This window comes from Entamoeba invadens, assembly GCF_000330505.1.
Source record: "Entamoeba invadens IP1 unplaced genomic scaffold scaff_1105074725849, whole genome shotgun sequence".
Classification (NCBI taxonomy): Eukaryota; Evosea; order Mastigamoebida; family Endamoebidae; genus Entamoeba; species Entamoeba invadens.
Genome location: NW_004440189.1, coordinates 556,246 through 575,499, shown reverse-complemented (window position 1 = coordinate 575,499; position 19,254 = coordinate 556,246). Strand labels below are relative to the sequence as shown.

At 33.8% G+C, this 19,254-nt stretch overlaps 7 protein-coding genes across 7 annotated transcripts; 2 read left to right on the top strand and 5 right to left on the bottom strand.

The window, feature by feature from the left end:
* Window positions 1-1,122: 1,122 nt before the first annotated feature.
* Window positions 1,123-2,634, top strand: EIN_226740 (epsin-2, putative; the record flags this gene model as incomplete). The annotated part of the gene is made up of 1 exon (XM_004255014.1): window positions 1,123-2,634. One exon carries the CDS (start codon window positions 1,123-1,125, stop codon window positions 2,632-2,634), a length of 1,512 nt encoding a protein of 503 aa, XP_004255062.1.
* Window positions 2,635-2,724: 90 nt separating this feature from the next.
* Window positions 2,725-3,420, bottom strand: EIN_226730 (hypothetical protein; the record flags this gene model as incomplete). Its single annotated transcript, XM_004255013.1, has 1 exon — window positions 2,725-3,420. One exon carries the CDS (start codon window positions 3,418-3,420, stop codon window positions 2,725-2,727), a length of 696 nt encoding a protein of 231 aa, XP_004255061.1.
* Window positions 3,421-7,083: 3,663 nt separating this feature from the next.
* On the top strand, window positions 7,084-10,398 carry EIN_226720 (serine-threonine protein kinase, putative; the record flags this gene model as incomplete). Its single annotated transcript, XM_004255012.1, has 2 exons — window positions 7,084-8,631; window positions 8,722-10,398. The coding sequence occupies 2 exons, from the start codon at window positions 7,084-7,086 to the stop codon at window positions 10,396-10,398; spliced, it is 3,225 nt and encodes a 1,074-aa protein (XP_004255060.1).
* Window positions 10,399-10,567: 169 nt separating this feature from the next.
* Window positions 10,568-11,284, bottom strand: EIN_226710 (ubx domain containing protein, putative; the record flags this gene model as incomplete). The annotated part of the gene is made up of 1 exon (XM_004255011.1): window positions 10,568-11,284. One exon carries the CDS (start codon window positions 11,282-11,284, stop codon window positions 10,568-10,570), a length of 717 nt encoding a protein of 238 aa, XP_004255059.1.
* Window positions 11,285-11,467: 183 nt separating this feature from the next.
* EIN_226700 (hypothetical protein) lies at window positions 11,468-12,379 on the bottom strand (the record flags this gene model as incomplete). The annotated part of the gene is made up of 1 exon (XM_004255010.1): window positions 11,468-12,379. One exon carries the CDS (start codon window positions 12,377-12,379, stop codon window positions 11,468-11,470), a length of 912 nt encoding a protein of 303 aa, XP_004255058.1.
* A 77-nt stretch (window positions 12,380-12,456) lies between these two features.
* Window positions 12,457-14,505, bottom strand: EIN_226690 (hypothetical protein; the record flags this gene model as incomplete). Its single annotated transcript, XM_004255009.1, has 1 exon — window positions 12,457-14,505. One exon carries the CDS (start codon window positions 14,503-14,505, stop codon window positions 12,457-12,459), a length of 2,049 nt encoding a protein of 682 aa, XP_004255057.1.
* Window positions 14,506-17,673: 3,168 nt separating this feature from the next.
* On the bottom strand, window positions 17,674-19,173 carry EIN_226680 (ras GTP exchange factor, putative; the record flags this gene model as incomplete). Its single annotated transcript, XM_004255008.1, has 1 exon — window positions 17,674-19,173. The coding sequence occupies one exon, from the start codon at window positions 19,171-19,173 to the stop codon at window positions 17,674-17,676; it is 1,500 nt and encodes a 499-aa protein (XP_004255056.1).
* Window positions 19,174-19,254: the final 81 nt, after the last annotated feature.

Here is a 19,254-nt window from a genome sequence, read left to right as displayed (position 1 = left end):
AAAGAAAATCAATAATAGCATTTTTTGGTTATACTTTAGGGTTTTTTTATAAATTTAGCAATTCGGTTTACTCAAAAGAAAAAAATGCCATCGAAATAGAGTCAACAAAAAAAATAAGCACTTTTTGACTTTAAAAATGAACAATCCAAATAACTTAGTAATGAAATATTTAAAATAGAGTATGGTGACTGAACATTATTCTAATCTTCGTCTTGTTAATTTTTTATACAATGACATTATTTTAATAGTTGAATAATAATAAACAAAATAGTTTAAAAAAATAATAAAAATAGCTTTTTATAATTAAAAATATTAAAATAATTCTAGTAATAAATGAGTGAGAAAATTTGAATAATTAAAAGAATTATTCGAGCTTGTTTGTATTTTGTACTTTACTTTACAAAGTTCAACAATCCATGACTATTTTAAATGAATCATATGATTAATTAATGATTATAAAATACAATAGTATAGTTTATAAATATTATATTACTTTAAACCTTTGAAATCGGACAAACTTACATTCTTTTCATGAATAAATTACACTCTAAAAACCCTTATTCCAAATTACCTTCCGATATATAACAAAGAAAATAACACAAAGAAAATTACTATTTAAATAGAAACTAGAAAAAAAGAAATGGTGGATTTGCTTGGCAAAATTGTGAAAATTGTGTTGATTGATGAAAGAAGCATAGTTGGGACATTAGAGGCGGTTGATCACGACGGGAATATGTGTATTCGCAATCCATTTGAGTGTCATGTTTTGCCATCGGTACAAGAGGGTGATCCAAAAATAGTCGAATCGATTCAAATGCGCAGTACAGTCGTTCCCAAAGGGAAGTGGACACATATTAGTGTTTTCAAAGACTCAATGAAATAATTAGAATTTTTTAGTTACCAAACTACAATTTATAGTTTCCTCACCATAAACATTCGATTTGCTGGATCTCAAAAAATGTAATTAAATGTCCCAAGACATTCAAACACAACTCAACACTTTTAACACTAACATGGCTGCAGCTCGTTTGTTCAAATTTTCTCTATAACAAATGGTTAACATTTTATAGTATTACTGTTCTGTCCTTTACTGACAAATTAGGCCAAAATCTCGGTCCAAAAATGGCAGCGACCAGCGAACAATTCACAAAGCAGTTGCAAACCCTCACGAAAAATTACGGGCAAGCCGCGGAGTCATTTGCGGAGGGGTTGGTTAAAGTGACACCATCGCAAACGGAAATACTGACATCGCAACAAGACATCCCAGTCCTTGTTCAACAACAATCAAAAGAACTTGTAAAAATAGTAGAAAGTGGGATACAGCGCATCGAGGAGATCAATAAAGTGCTTACAAATTCATTAAAGAACCCGGCGTCATTAGAAAAATTGTGGAAAATTAAGGAAGAGACCCACGCGATTAATAATGTGTTAGCAAGACAAGAAGATGAGATGCAAGAGATCTGCTCGATGTATGCAAATTTGGAGAGAAGACAACGAGAACTGGCGGAGAAGTTTGAGAAGGTAGAAAAGGATGACTTGTTCCAAGCTAATGTTTCCAGACAAGACGACTTGAATGAGATACACAACCCACAACAAGTCGAACAAACGTTGAACCAAAAGAAAGGACAACCACAACGCGCGACGAAAAAAGATGTTATCAAAGCACCACTTAGTGCAACTCCACAAGAAATGATACAACAGAAACAACAAAAGATGAACGATGTTGTTAAAACAGAGACTCAAACGAAGAGACTTGTCCAAAGTCAATTGTGTAGTGATGTTGTCGACAATTTCTGTATGAATCAAATCAAGCAGAAGGAAAGTCAACAAATGGCCAATCAAATGCCAGGTCAAAGTAAACAACCGCTGAGTCTAAAAAAAGAAGAGGAAAAAATTCGACAGGACGAAAACGACCAATATTTTGGGGAACAACAACAAGATCCTCAATCTAGAAAAATTATGTTACCATCCGTCGCAAACACCTCAGTACCACAAAGAGGCCAAATCAGACAAAGACCACAACAAAGAATCGCACAAAGAGCTCCAAGACCAGAGTCAAGAATGGGACCAGCACCTCAACAACAACCAACTCCAACTGCTGGTCAAATCCAACAAAGAGCTCAAAGACAACAACAAACACAACAAGGAAGTCAACAAATGGCACAACAACCACAGACAATAACGGAAGAAGAATACTACTATCGACTACAGGAAATTAAAAAACAAATGGAATACTTGAAGTCTATTGCACCAAAGTCAATCCAAGACACTTTTGTCGATCAACCAGATGAGCAAGAGGATCTTGGTGATGAATACCAAGACCAAGTCCAATACGTCGACGAACAAGGTTGCGATATGTATGACGATCAACAATACGACGACCAATACTATTACCAACCACAACAAAGAATGGCTTATGCACCTATGAGGTATGAAGAAGAATACTACCCACCACAACAATACGTCCCAATACAACAATACCAAAGACAACCAATGAGAAGACAAAGGCCGGTCTATCAACAAGTCCCTCAACAGATGATGCAAATACCTCAACAAATGCCACAAAGAAGAATGTACCGAAGACAACCGACACAATACTCTCCACAGTACCAGTTCCCACCACAATACTATTGATTTTCTCGTTTTTTCTCTGTTTTGATCCATTCTAGATCATAGCGTTCTGTTTCAATTGATCAAGAACACAACGATGAAAAGTAAAATGTATTACAAGGTGCATGGGGTGAAAGTCGAGTCACGGTAAGTGAAAGAAAATGGCGTGGTCTGCGAGAACTCTTTTTGCCCTCTTTTACTTTGGGGTGGATTGATTTTCATCGCAGCGTTGACATACAACCTCCCATATTTTTCAACATACCGGTAACAGTTGTGGATGTGGCCAAAACAGTGCATTTTAGCTTTGATGCGTTTCACTTCGTTGAAAAGTAGTTTCGAGCCTTGTGGTGGTTCTTGTGGACTATTTGGGAATGGGTCGCTTTGGTCTAAAATTTTGTATGGGGGGTCATGGCTTATGACAACGTCGATTTTGCCTTTGAGCTTTGACTGAGATTGCATTTCAAGAAGAGAAAGAACACCAGAACCTATACCATAAAAGGTGATGCCTTCGATTGTTGCAACGTCGTTGTCTAAGAGTATAATATTTGGGACTATTTGAGCAATTGTAGGCCATAATTTGTGCTTTCGAATGTCTTCTTCGTGGTTACCCAGTACCTGAATAATATACTTTGCTGGTTGTTTACTTAACCAAGTATAAAATGTGTGAATTTCGTCGGTTGTGACAAAGTTAAGATGGTCGCCACAGCAAATTAAAATGTCACATGGAGACACTTTAACTTGAGAATGTAATCCATGAGTGTCAGATATTATTTCAACTCTCACAGGTTGAGAGAACATCAATACATTCATAGGTCACTAAGGTTGAGGTATAACTTACCATTAATATATTAAAGTCAGTCTGGAAACCTTATTTATTCCAAAAACCTTATTTATTTTTTTCCCTTCGAAAAAAAAGCATTTTTGGGATGTTTAATAAATATTACTATTATTTAAACTATTTTTTAATAACAAAACCAAAAACATAAATGGGGATAAAGTCATTTAGCCAATCATTTCATTTTTTCTATTTGTCAATAAATGGCAATAATTTGGTTATTTTTTCGTTAAATTACGTAATAATAACGTAAACAAACCGAGTTTATTGGAATTGTTTTTTTTTGAAGAGTGTTGCCTTTGGGAATGAGCATTTTCAACACTTCTACTCTCAACCCTCAAAGAGCGAATACTTTGTTCATTATGTATTTCGGATGGATGGTCAGATTTATACTTTTCAATTTATGATTGGGTATAATACAAGTGACCAACAGTAATAGAAGAACTTGGAACGACTTCACAAACACAAAGAGGATATTTTTTATCACAGGTATCTTTAATAACACGAGGAATAAGTCCAGAAGCAATAAAGGTTCTAGAGAAGTTAAATCTTGTTGTTGTCTTTTGCCAAGATGTCAACACAGATAGTATTTGTTTACTCATAGTTAAATTGTTTAAGAGAACGGACTCGACGAGGGCTTCTTGTCCATGTAATTCTCTTTTTTGATTTCAGAAAATTGAAACATCTAACACTTGTAAAAGATGACTTGTATGTGGAAATTTTAACACCATTTTCACTCCAGCTTTGCTCAACTTTTGCAAAGCAAGAACATCAATATGTGAGCCATACCCATCCAATAGCAATGCAGCTTCACCATTGTAATTTGATAATGTTCTTTTGGAACTGAGTTTAGGGAGGAACACACAATCCAACCATTTATGAAATATTTGTGTGTTTAAAAAGGCGGTTTCTGAGTATTCAAACAGAACCTGATTAAACCATCCAAACGTGAACAACTCAACATCTATTGTTGAACGAGGAATTACAATCATTGGTTTTGAGTAACTCCCATCCATACAAATACTTGCTATGAGTGTAATTCTGTTTCCACAACGATCGATTGGAATTACACAATCATTTTTTGTTGCACTTTTCATTACAACAACCTTCCCATCTATTTTGTCCACCCACTTTTGAAATCCACTTTCATCCATATTCCATATAAATTCACATGGAATACCATTCACTGACATTTTGAGTCGTTCAAACCAATTACGTATGACTTTCTCCTCGACGTCAAGTCTGGAAGTTTCCATACAAACAGTGTTCGCGACTTTTATTCTTTCATCGGAATTAACATAGTAATACATTTTATGAAGTGGCACAAACATATTAAACTCTCTTAAGCAAACTTACCAAACCATAAAAATCAGTTGGTCTTTTTTCTTCTGTTGTTCTTCGATGTATTCGACCATGCGATTCTTTTGTTTTTCTGTTAAGGAAGCGGGCCTTCCCGAATAACCCGGTTTGTTTGTGAAATAGAGAACTTGATTGCGAAGTACGACTTGTGAAATTGATGGAACGAGGGTGGAAATTGCTAAAAATGAATTAAGAATGGTATTGTCTTTGATGTAATTGTAGAAATGAAACAATTGGTGTCTCCTGTTAGGACTTGTAATATTCGCAGAAGATGTCAAAAAGGAACGAACTCAATGTACAATAGTCTCCATTTCTTCTTTAAGTTGGTCTTCATTGGATGTTATTTTACAAAGTTGGATTTCTAATTTTTTGTTGTTTTCAAGTTTAAATTCGTTGGAGGGAAGACAACAAGCAATATTAATATCCATATTATGAGAACTATCTTTTGATAAATCCTTCGATTCATCTTTAGAATAAATGTCCACATTTTGAATCTGGTTGTGTAGTTCTTCAAGTTTCCGAATTGTATCATTATTGTTAACCTCTTCAAATCCTGGCATTCCAACAACAAGATGCACGTTATTCATCATCTGAGTAAACCCAGATCTGGGGAAAGTCTTAATTTGTGATGCAAATGCAGCAATATCTTCATATTTATCTAAAGCTATCATCATCTTTTCTCTGATGTCTTTAACACAATCGATTATCTTTGTGATCTTAATCAATTGTTCCTGTATTTCTCTTGATGTGTCTACTACTTTACACAATAAAAGGTTTGCCTTATTGTTGTTATAAAGGACAGCTTCTTTTTCTATTGTTATACTCAGCGTCTGAGCATAAATAACATAATCAGTTAATTTGTCCAAGTTCCTTTTCATTTAAAAATAATAGATCTGAAATTAAAAATATAAATTTGAAAAACAAAACCAAAAAACAATAAAAATAACCTATTTTTGTCGATAAATAAGGTTTTTGGAATAAATAAGGTTTCCAGACTGACTTTATATAAAACACAACAAACAATATACAATATATAATATATATTAATATATTTGTATAATAATATATATTAAATATATATTTATAAATATCAAATATATATATTAAATATAAATATTAAATATTTATTATAAAACAAAATATAAATTTTTGCATTTTATTACAAAATTAAATAAGAATAAATTAGAATAAATAAATATAATTTTATTAATTGGAATTAATAAAACATAGTTTAGTCTTAGTTTTTTTTCAAATAGTTTTTCAATTTACAATAAGTTATTTGAATAAGTTGGAAGCTTTATAATATTTTCCAAAAATACTAATAGAATCTCCTATTATATCACTTTCCCAAAATTTGTTTGGAATTTATAGCTGTGATTTCATCGTGTTTTTTTTGCAATTTTTTGTGCAAAAAGGGAAGATCAACATTCTAAACATATAACGTTAAAAGACTGATTCTATGTTTTTCATGAAAAAATAACAAACCAAAATACACAAGACAAATCAGTCACTTTGTGCAAATAAAACCGGAATGTCCGAGTCAAGACTTCATTATATTTTTTTATGAAAAGAATACCACAGAGAATAAAATGACCAATTTTTTATATTATTCGAGACATATTTGGTCATAGTTTGCAAAGTCTAAACCAATAAAATGATTCAATACAAAATATCTTGTGTAATTATGTGGTGTTAAGGGTTGAAAAATGCGTGGAAGATTTGCTTTTTTCGTAGATTCAAAAGTCCTTATAATTCAACTAAAAAAAGTTCATAATTATCGCTGAAAACACTTTTGCAAACCGGTATCATCACGATAATTGCCCACATCTATGCTTCAAATAAAAGTGTCTTGTTTATCAATAAAAAACAACGTCAATTAACTCGAATGCATGAAATGCCATTAACACTTAAAATAACGCCCTTGTTTTTGTTTTGGCCTCTTTTTACAGGGATATTAATCCATTTTTTAATGGTTTTCCTTTTTTGGCTTGTGTATTGTTTATGCACATAATACAATCTCTAAAAAATGGAAATTTATTTAATAAACTCGAGATTTCCCGATTTTTAGACCACTTGAATTTTGTTCAATGTTATTTAAAGTGTTAATACCAAAATGATTGAAAAAATAATTGTTGATATGTCCATTTTATATAAAGTTGACATATGAATAATCCAAAATTCGGCATAGGGTGTTTCGAATGACCATGAAGTTAAAAGTTTAAACAACAAAAACTGGGATGCGACTTTGAATCCGATGATCTAAAATAGACAAAGATTGAATGGGTTTCCTGTGTTTCGTCACGTTATTGAGCTTGGTGTCCGCTTTGGAGACTCTTGTTGAACAGTTTACATGCTCGAGTGGGTGTCAGAGCACTTGCATAGCCAATTACACGTGTTCATCTTCATGTAAGACTGGATACGACCAAACAGATTCTTCTTGTCTCACGTGTGTTCCTTACTTTGCAGACGGCAATACAACACAACTCTACATCCCATCCAGTGATGGCTGTATTTCTGCATCTACTGTTATTCTTCAGGAAAGCAGTTGGCTTCCATCTGCGTCACACGTTGAAACACTAACAAACACGTCGTCTGTGACACTTACACTTACTAAGACAACAACAGTTTATAAAGGAATCTGCCCAAATAAAGTCCGGTATAGAAGTGGTCAATGGTACAAATTACATGCTCCTGATTATGAGAAAGATGGGTATGAATTCACAATTTTTAAAGTCATCAAGTCGAAGAAGACAACAAACAAAATTTACATTGAGACGAGTTTGTCGATGTCCACTGATTCGGGTGAATGCGGTGGGAGAATATACATCCCCGGGGATACACTAGAAGCTTCTCTTCGTGTCCCAATTTTGTTCAGTGAATCAAACACTGAAAAAATGGTTTATATCTTTATAAGTATAGAAGGTGCTGAGGAAGTCACACTCACTGTTCAAGTTGTGAAAGATGACACAATCGGTCTTGTGCCAATAGTCACTTTCGATCAAGCAAAGATGGAAGAACTTTTCAATTCAAAAACAAAAACATTAGAAGTGACATTTCCATTCACGAGATATGGTAAGTTTGGGTATTCCTTCTGCGCTCCAACGCTTATGGTAGCTTATATCACCTTTGGTGTTAATTTTAAAGGAAATTACTCGCTATTGATTGATACCAAAAAACAAAATAGACTGATATATTTACAGGAATTTGTTGTTGATGACCCAGACACAAACATCGGGAGGTGCAACAACATTTGGGTTGGGAAGGAATATGGCGTACAGAGCAAAGCTGGTGTTGGGATGGGAATTAAAACAAAAATCGAACAAAACGTTAACAATGAAGTTCGGTACTTAGACTTACAAACACAAGAACCAAACACGGACATCCAAGTTGTATTTAAAGTGATTTGTGCGAACAATTGTGGAATGTCCGAACAACATGGGTATTGTTCCACTGACGAAGGGAAGTGTGTCTGTGCTGATAAATATGGGGGTGATGATTGCCATTTGAAATGTTATTATAATGGCCAATGGCAAGTGCCGAACCACTCCAATTTATGTAAATTTGGGTCTTTGCATTGTGATCAATATTGTGGATGTGAAGAGGGGTATACACTTGAAAATGAAGAGTGTGTGTCAAATGTATGTTTGTCTAATTCCAAATTAGAAGATGAAGAATGTATTAGAGGAAGTGAAGGGTGCCTACATACATGTAGATGTATGACTGACTATGGGTTTTCTGCCAAAAACGGCCAATGTGTATCTGATAAATGTGGCAATGGGGTCTTGGATCAAATAAGTGGTGCAAATGGCTATATACGAACAGAAGAAGTTTGTTATCTATTAATTATAATAATTAAATTAATAATTATAATTTATAACTTCAAATGACATTATATAAACAATACATTAACAATTTAGTGCGATAACAACACAAATTGCAATGAGTTTTGTTATTGTTTAGAAGGATTTGAAGCGGACAAAAACAATTACGGAGGATGTAAAAGGAAAGATTACATCTTGACTGTTGTTCTTCCTGTAGTTGGAGGAGCAGTTTTAGTTCTTATAGTTATAGTTGTCATCTTCATCTTTGTTATTCGGATTGTTACAAAGAATAAAAGAGTGGATTTTGATACACTAAAAAAACAACAACCGTCGTACCACTTTTACATTCAAGGTGCAGCACAAAAGATGCCCTCTCGAGAAAACAAATACATTGTGCGTCCACTCAGTTTGGACTTTGGTACTGAAAATGCAGTGACTGATGTTGGAGAGACGCGCTTTGAGCGTATGGACATCAAGAATTACTCGAAAAACAAATATATGATGGTCATATTCCATACTCCAAATAACCCAAAATATGTGTTTCACTTTGAACCACAAGTTTTATATGCAGCACCCCGTTTAGGGACAAGAGAGTGTGTCGTTTACATGACTTTAAAATGCACAACAAAAGTCAAAGAAATGAAAATTCCATTCACTGTGTGGTTTAGTAAATCAAAAAAAACGCTCCAGCAGATCGCAAACGTTCTTCTCGACAAGACGTTTGAAACTTTCAGTACTGAAGACAAAGCAACGATGCAAGAATTGTGTAAAAATGTTCAACACCACACGTACTACAAATTGAATATTCAAACAGACGCTGCAAGTTCAACACATTTAGACATGGACGAGTTAAACGTATCAGAGAAAGCTTTTGCCGAGGGTGCGAACGGCAAGATCTGTATTGGGAAATACAGAAGTGTTCCTGTTGCCGTCAAGCAATTCGATTGGGACAATTTGACGGAAGAAGAGATGGATGACTTAAAGAAAAATGTCATTCAAGAATGTAATATGATGAGTAAATTGCGCAACCCTTTCATCGCAAATTATATGGGGTCTGTGACTTATCTTCCCCAAGTCTCAATGGTTATACAATTCTTTGTTTTGGGCTCGTTAGGAGAATACTTGCGCCTAGAAAATGGGGACAACAGAATGCGACTTCCTTACAAACTGAAAATCAGAATGTTGTTTGATACGGCGAGGGGAATGCAATTTTTGCATGAAAACCAAATTCTTCACTTGGACTTAAAGCCAGACAATTTACTTGTCAATTCCTTATTCACTGAGTCTGCTTGTTGCATCAAAATCACTGACTTTGGAACATCACGATTCACTCAAAGAGGAAAAGGTATTAGTGAAAAGGGTCTTGGAACGCCGATATACGCGTCTCCAGAGTCCTTTAAAGATGTGTATACATCAGCTGGAGACGTCTATTCATTTGCCATCACTGCATGGGAAGTCTTTTATCAACGAGAGCCCTACAACGACTTTAAGTCTCTATTTGAAATTAAAGAATATGTCACCAACGGAAAGCGGCTTGCGATAGACGAGACGATGCCATTAAAATTGTCCTCGATAATACAAAAGTGTTGGAATCAGGCCACAACAGAACGTCCCAAATTCGATGAGATCTCCACTGGTTTTGTACAAGTTGCAGAGGAGGCTCTGAATTGTGAATATTTGGATGCTGGAATTAACCCTGATGACTTGCAATGTTTAATCGCTTCAAGAAATAAGAGATTAACTGACCAACTTAACGAAATCGGAACCGAGTAACATTTAGAGTCCATTTTTGGATCGATTGGATTCTTCCAAAAATACAATTTTATAATTATTTTTTATTCTATAGTTATTGTTCTATATTTAATTAGACATCAAATTATTACTATATGTTATTAATTTATTTGTTATTAAAACAAAATATAAATAGAACATCTCAATGAATTTACTTGTGCTGCATAAGCGACGTTCCCGCTATCTTCGCATCACTAACAAGTGTTGCACTCATTTCAATGACTCTGTTTTGGGCTCTGAGGTGGAAAGTGGTCAGCCCACTTTCATGTGCGATCAATGAGTAAACATTTTGAAGTGACCAATCTAAATTGACTTTGAGAACCTTAGACTTCCCATCAACAAATCTGACTTTGATATTAGCAGTCGGCTTAGAAAGGTCTGCATTGAGTTGTCGTGGTATTGCGGTGAAATTTTGACCGACTTCCTTTCCAAGTGTTTTTCCTTCGCCAACAAAGGAAGACCCACAAGTCGTCATTTTCACGGCTGTTTTATCGCTACACGCAACTTTGGTCGAGTCAACGATTTTAGTTGTAACATTATACTTCTTTCCTTCTTCTGAAAATCTCTCAGGTACATACCCTTCTGTGATGTCGTGTAAAAACTCTTTGCTGTCTGCGTACGACTGTAACCCTCCATTGTTGACTGAAATCCCATTTTTATATAAAACCACAGTTATTACAAAGTCGTTTTTGTTCGCGTTTTTCTTCGTATGACCATTCCCATCTAAGGCAGTTTCTGTAGCCTTTTTGTACGCTTCAACACCGTCATTGTTTGCATAAAATTCCGTTCCTCCTTTATTATAAAAACCAGTCCCCTTTGGCTCGTCATCGTCGTCGTGTCCAAAATCAGAGAGTCCGTGTACTGACATATTCACTGTGTTATTTAGTTCATTAGTTTTGAAGTTTTACTTGATGAATTACACATTTACATTCTAGTTCTTCTTCTAATTTATAATAGCTTTTGTTACCATAACTTTAAGGATTAAACAACTATTAATTACAATAAAAGAATTACACGGTGGCGTGTATTTAACAAAATGTCAACAATATCCTCAAAATGCCTTTCGAAACGCAAGACGAAGTAATGGAGTTGGGTTCATTTGAGTGTTGTACAAAGCACCACTGCCATACTTTGTGATGTTCCCGTTGATGGTGTGCAAATTCGAACAGTCAGCGAAACAAGACTTTGGTAACACAGTAACTTTAAGTGGTAAAGTGATTTCTGAAAGCGAAATGCACTCACAGAAACAGCCACACCCAAGTGAAGAAAGTGTGCTTCCGAAAGAAATAGAAGTCAATTTTTTGCATTGATAAAAGGAGTGATAACCAAGTGCTTCAACACTTTCAATGGAAATATCGCGAAGAGAGTTACACTCTGAAAACGCTTCATCCTTAACAACAAGTATTTGACGACAATTTTCAATCGCACTAAGTCTCCGACATCCCCAAAAGCATCTCTGTGGTATTACAGTTATATTGCTTGACAGTGAAATTGCGTGGAGTTTACCAGAGAGTGAAAAACACTCGTCTCCAATCACTTTAATGTTTTGTGGAACGACACATCGCTGTTCAGTTGATGACTTAAAACATGACGATGACAACGACTGCACCTCTTTTGAAGTTGGTATTTCACCACCAAAGAGTTTGACATCTTCTCGACTAAACGCAACATTTGTGCACTCTATGTTCTGTGGAAGACCAATTGCGTCTTCGTAAGTCATTAAATAATGAATAACCTTGTTTGGAAATTCCAAGTCAAAATCACTCTTTGAGTAGAGATGGTAAGTCTCGATGTTTGGGAACAATTTGTTTTCCTTTAGTGATGTCAAAGGTACTGGATTGAAGTGGTACATTTCGCTCAACAAATTGAATTTTCGACTAACCATCATAACAACTTTGAAATCTTTGACGCTTTCGAAGTATTTTCCAATGATCATCATTGAGTATCGGTCGACTCCTCCCATTTTATATTATTTAGTACTTTAATATTATTATTTTATATCAAAACAAATGTTATAACAATAATTACGAAACTACCAAATTACCACTTCTTATAATTAAAGAGTGGGACGAGTTGTTGATTCTGAAGCGCTGTCATGATATACACACCTGCGTGTTCGTATACATCAGGCATTGATGACATAATCGGGTCGCCAGTGATTCCGTCTACAGCTTCTCCGCATGGCATATAATCGTTTCCAGTATGTTTAATCATCCAATTCAATCTTTCTTTAACTACGTTTGCATGATTGTCGAATTCGTCGTAGAGCAATTCAGCCCAACTCATAAACATTGTGACAACTCCCCATGGTGGGCTTGCTTCACCAGCTTCTTTTCCTCCAATATTCCACTTTGAGGAATAGAAGTATGAGTCTTGTGGATATCTTGCAAGGCCGTATTCAAGTTTGGTGTTGAACTTTCTGATGTTATCAAAGTGCTTTTTGATCTTTATTTGATCAGTTACAATGTCACTGAACGCCATAGTCGCAGTCGATGTGTCGACGATCACTTTCTGCTTTTTGTTGTCCTGCCAAATTGCTTGGACAAAGTATCCTTTCTCTTCATTCCAGAACAATTTCTCAAATGAAGTTGATAGGTCCTGCGCTCTCTTTCTCAGCAATTCAGCTCTTTTAGTATCTTTATAATACTTCTCTTCAATCATAGCAGCCGCTAACAATCCGTGGTGGCCTTGGATTTGTGTGAATCCATAATATTGCAGTGGGACACTTAATGAAGTCCATCCATCGCTGCTTTCCTCCCAAATCGAATAGTCTGGCTTAATAAGATTTTTCCAATCTCTATACAACAAGAAATCCTCCAATTTTCTAATTCGTTGTTTGACTGTTTCGTCCTTAATTAATCCAGTTGTTTGTGTCATTTGTGTGTAATAGTAATACACATACAAAGCAACACCAACAGAATCATATTGTGGCTCAACAAACCCTACATATGTTCCATCCCACCAGCTGTATGTAGTTGCGAAGAACCCACCGTCTCGGAGCTCCGCTTTTGCAAGCCATTTCAAGAACTTTTCAGCTCCGTTGTACTCTCCCATCGCTGTCAAAATAGCTGCGGAGTATGCGGCATCTCTGGTCCAAGTCTTGTAGTAATACAGGGGGTGGAAGGATGCAACCAAAGTACCGACCGTTGGATTTTGGGAGTACAACATAGTAAGCACAGAGGAGTACCACATCTTTTCCTCGTCTAAATTTTCAAATTTGGGAACTCTATAATTTGCAGTGTGGAGGTCCATGAAAACTTTCAAGTTGTCCTTCCATTCATCATATGATTTGGCTTCAATTTCTTTCACCAATTCGGCACCAGTAGTAGCAATTTCTTTGCTTGGAACGACAATTCGATAAACGATAACACTCTCCGTCGAATTTGATTTGACAGTCACATTCTTCTGGAAAGCAGACATGATTTGGGTTGCCTGTGCTTCTTTCACTTGCACAAACTTCCCCCCTTCGGCAAACTCAGTAATTGGAGAAGACCCATTTAAATCACTAAATGTCTGTGTGTTTGCACCAACCATGCCCATAATCAAAGAAATGTTCGTCAATAGTGCGTCTTCAGAATAGTCAAAGTATTGACTGAAAGTGCCTTCGATGATACCACCTTTCACTGGCTGTTCTGTCTGAGTGGATGTGATATAGTCCATGACATTCACTTCAATATCCGAATCTCCTTCATTTGTTATTTCGTACTTTTCAAGGGTAAAGGGCTTGGTTGGAATTACTATATATCTTTTAGTTAGTTTTACAGTCGGGATTTCGACGTCGTTGTATGTTTCAAGTCGATGAGAATATTCACCTGGATATTCTATCGTGTTTGCACCTTCAAATTGGACCGGGTCGCTGTATTTTGTGTCTCCGACAATAAAAGAAAATCCGTCTGTTTCTAAGAGTGTTTGTGCATAGTTGTTAACGTTGGAGCGCAATTGGCAAATACCAGAGGCTCTGAACCGATTTTCGTTATTGTTATTACGAGAGCCACACCAAGTCACAATAACATCGTCAAAGTTGTGCAGACCAAAAGCGGGATTAGGCCGGAAGGCAATTGTGAACCCAACGAAGAGAAGAACAAGCATACTTTTACAGTTCTATAAAGTTTTTTAAGACTCCTTTTACAAAGTAAATTTCTGTTTGAAAATAAGGCAATGATAATTCTTAGAGCATTTTTGAACTTGGAATACTAATATTAATTGATATAATTTCTAATCACTATTGTTTATGTACAATATATAGTAAAAGTATATTTATTTAAACATAATTTTGAAACTGCCTATAAACTGGAATTATAGTTACGTTTATATTATAAAGAAAAGTAATTTAATTGCATTATAGTTTTTTATAGTTTTTTTATTATTCAAAAAGGTATTTGAATAAAAAGAAATTTCAAATAATATTGTTGAGTTGAAATGGAACTGTCTTTGAGAAAGTTGTATTGAAATTAGACCTCAAAGTTTTTATAGTAATATATAATTATAATATTAGTTTTATACCAAAATAGTTGTTGTTGTTATAATAAAATAATAAATATTTTTTTCACAGAAAACTGATTATATTGTACTATGATATTATCAATTTATTTCTCTAAAATTTATCTTATTATTTAAACAAAATGTACAATATTTGTTTATTGAATTATAATAATGATAATTTAAAACAAATATTAGTAAAATGATAAATGTGTGTGGTTTGTTTTAAATTTTTTTTGACTGAACATTTGCCAACAACAACTTAAATTGTCCTTAAATTTTCCGAATATTTAATCTGATGTAATTCATTAAGAAGGACAAATTTTGTCTTAAAATTAAAAAAACTTTTGTTTCTAATTATTACTAAATATTTTTTTATCTTTATTCCCGTTTATTTAGTAAACATATCCTAGTTTTTTTTTGATATTACAACATTTAAAAAAAATTAACAAAAATTTGTATATATTTTAAAATTAGTTACATAAATAGAAAAAAAAAATATATTTTTGGGGTGAATATGTCAAGTAAATTGGATTTAATATCTAAAGCCGATAAAAAACAAAACAAGTTGATTAAAACATCATCTCTTAATAAAAAAGATAAATAAATTCAAGTTTTTGATTGAAATTGTAACTATAAAAATGTTACTTCTTTTCAGTTGGCAAACCCTGAAATATGGTTATAGATATGGAAATAATGATTTCTTACAAATATAAACTAACAAAATTATTGTTTTTAATATCATTTTTCACTTAACATTATTATATACATATATATATACTAATATATATTATTAAAAATTATTAATCTTTTTTAATTTAATATATTACCTATTAAACACAAAATTGGTGATATATCTAATATCTTTAAATATCTTAATTATTCACTTCTTTTATTTTTTATTCACCAAAATGCTATAATAAATAATGAGACCGTTAAAAACAAAAGTCGATTTTTACTATAAAAAACAACAATATAACACACTATTATGTGTGATTTGTCGGGATAAAAAAGTATAAGAAATAAAGTGGAATAACACAAACAAGAATAGAATAAACGGTGAAATGTCATGCTTTATTTCGATCATTTTATTATAAACTATAATAAAACAACATTTAAAGCGAAATCATCACCAACTACTTTGAACGACTTTTGGAAAACCGGCAACTCTTTTTTTTTTCACATACATTTTATATTAAAAAATGTCGTCTTTTTTTTACCACAAGAAAATATTACCGATAACAAATATTAAAATTATATGTTTTCCTGTAAAATAATACCATGTTCTTTTATTTGCTCACAATTCCTCGATGTTTTGAAAAAGGTATTATTTCAATAAAGAAATCCATAAAACATATACAAAGCATCTTTTTGATTCAAAAGATGACCTAGTTATTCAATTTGTTCAACTATGAATAAGGAATATCAACCAGTCCTTTTACCAACATCATACTCACATGTTAATAAGGTCCGGTGTGTCTCAACTACCACTAATGTTACTAAAAAATGCTATAAAGATGAACTTTTCCCAACTCCAACAGGTGATGACTCTTCCTCAGTCGTTTCACCCAATACTTGCCACGCTGATTTTGAAGTCTTTTCCCTCACTTTTAAGAATGAAAATCACACCTCGGAGTTTTATGAACGGGCCAAAAACCCAGCACTAATTTAAATGTCTATTATCCCTGTTTCTGTTGATTATTTCGATTAATTTCTCGATTTTTTCCAGTCCAAATTTAACTCTTTTTTAGAAAGTTAGATTTTTAATTGTTAACACGACTTTTATATAAAGTTCATTTTATTATAACATTTATTTTTTCAATACAACGACAAGTAACTCTATTCACAGATGCTAAATTGTTATCAAATTTAGCAATTAAAAATCCAAAAAAAAACAAATCAACAAGTAAATGCCAAATTAAGATATTCAAAACAATAAATTTTTATACACAACATATTTGCTTTGACTGACGGAATAATTTTACCGACATTGACCACCATTTTTAAAAAATGTGCATAATTAAACAATTATTTTGTGTCATCGTTTCACCCATTTTCCATATCTTCTTTTGACTCGGATCTCTTCAGTAGATCAAAAACAATGAATAAAAGTGATATTGTTGTGACAATATCACACAAACACTTGCTAACAAAATGACTTTTTTAAATAAATAAATATTCGCGACAAATAAATTATTATAATTTTGATGATAATGAAATTAAATAGTTTCACTTTTATAGTTAAATTTTGATTAAGAGAAATTATATTATAATTATAAAAAACCCAAACCAAAAACACAAAAACTTTTTTTATTTTTGGTTATTAAAATAATTTTTATTAATTTATTTCAAACTTTATTAATTTTACATATTTCAGAGTGACTTTTATTTTTTTTACACATTTATAGTTTCAAACGATTTTATATTACATCAAAAGTAGATAAAAACAATTACAATATGGTCACTCTACTTTATGTAAAACTTTGCTTTATGCAAGACTATTATAGTTAATTTATAATTAAAATAAATTATTATATAGTTCGATAATAACAAACCAAAAACACCAAAATCAAATTCAGTTTTTATATATTTGAATAGTTTTTATGAACTAATATTTATAAATAAAAGTCTTAGATAACACAAAGTTTTATATAAGGCAGAGTGACCATATTGTTGTAGTATTTACATAAGACAATCAACATTTTTTTTGAATAAAACAAAAAAAGCAGTGGTGTTAAAAAAATATTAAAATCCTTAAAAAGTGCTCATTTAGATAATTCACTTCGATCCGTCTGCTTTTGAATAAAATTTGACGTACTTCTTGACGGCTGCGTGACCATCCTTTTTGAGTTTGGATATCTTCTTCTCGAGGTCGGAATTCATCTCCCCACGCTTCTCCTCGAGTGACACAGACAAGTCATACATCTGTTCCTCGTCTTCAAGCACAGGCGCTCCACTGTAATACTCGACCAATGAATCATATTTTCTAAATGGGTATGCAACCGCCTGTTTCACCATGATTTCTTTGATCAAATTTCCAATCTGTCGCACTTTGAACCAGTTGATGAGCAATTTGTCTTCTCCAACTCTTTTATTTCCGTCGTCTGCAAAGACTAAGTCGCCCATTGTACTCCCCAAAAATGGGATACATGGTGACACGGCTATTTTCATCACTTCTCGTAACTTACTAAAGTTTTTGGCTTGGTCACACAATTCACTCAAGCGCCCATTAATCTCTTTGTCTTCTGTTGTGATCGAGTCCCAAGTATCTTTCAGTCTGAAAATTGGTGTTGACATCAGTGCAGAATACACGGCCTTCATCCCTTCAAAGTTATTCAATTTACGCATTTCATCGGCGACTACCAAAAAGTAGTGGAGTAAAATAGCACGTTTTGAGACGTCGTTGACTGCAAGAATCGTTGTTTGGACGTACCCAAACAGTCTTTGAGTTGAGTGAACTAGTCGCATGATTTGTGGTGTCAATGTTTCTTTGTCTTTCTTGGTCCACCCATTCCCCAAGAATTCATAATATGGGATCTTCCTGAATATGTTGTTTTGCAAATAAGAGATTTGTCGTGCAAATTCAGCCGGGTGGTATTGGAGGACATTCACATACTTCTCATTCTTCTCCAGTTGTGTTATTTTGATCCCAGGCATAGAAGACTCCTCACTTTTTGCTTCGACGTGGGCAATTTTAAGTTCTAATTGCTTATTAATATTAGTTCCCATTTTCGATGAAAACTGTTTGAACCTTTCTATCAACTGCTGAAGTTTGTCGATGAGTTCGTCTTTTCCTTCAAAGTCTTTCCACGCGTTCTTCAGCCAAGTCCTCACAAAGTTCATGATTTTCAGTCGCAGTGGCGTCACTACTTCTTTCACAAATGTATCCCAGTCCATTCCTTCGGGTATAACTGGATCAAATAAGATACCTATTAAATCTAATAACCTTTCTGGTGTTGTCACCAAACGATACGCTAAGATGAAACACTCTTGGAAGTATCCATCATTAAAACTTTTCGAGAACATCGTCTGGAGACACTTCTCAAGTGTCGCCATTTGTATAATTTTGAAGTCACACCCCGCCTCTGTTGTATATGTGATGTACTCAGGGGTATCAGGGTGATCGAAAAGAGTCGAGTAATTGGGGTCTGGGTAATAACTTTGTTCCTCAATTAACCCATCTGTACCGGACATCCCGGACCAATCCGTCGAATTACTCACTGTCGAGCGGGAATCCCTCCGCACTGTTCTGGGTTGTTTGCTCACGCCTGTGGACATGAAACTTGAAATTTTTCAAGACACTATTTTTATATTTCAGGATTTCAAACGTTCGAAAGAAAGCAAAGCACCTTTTTTGTT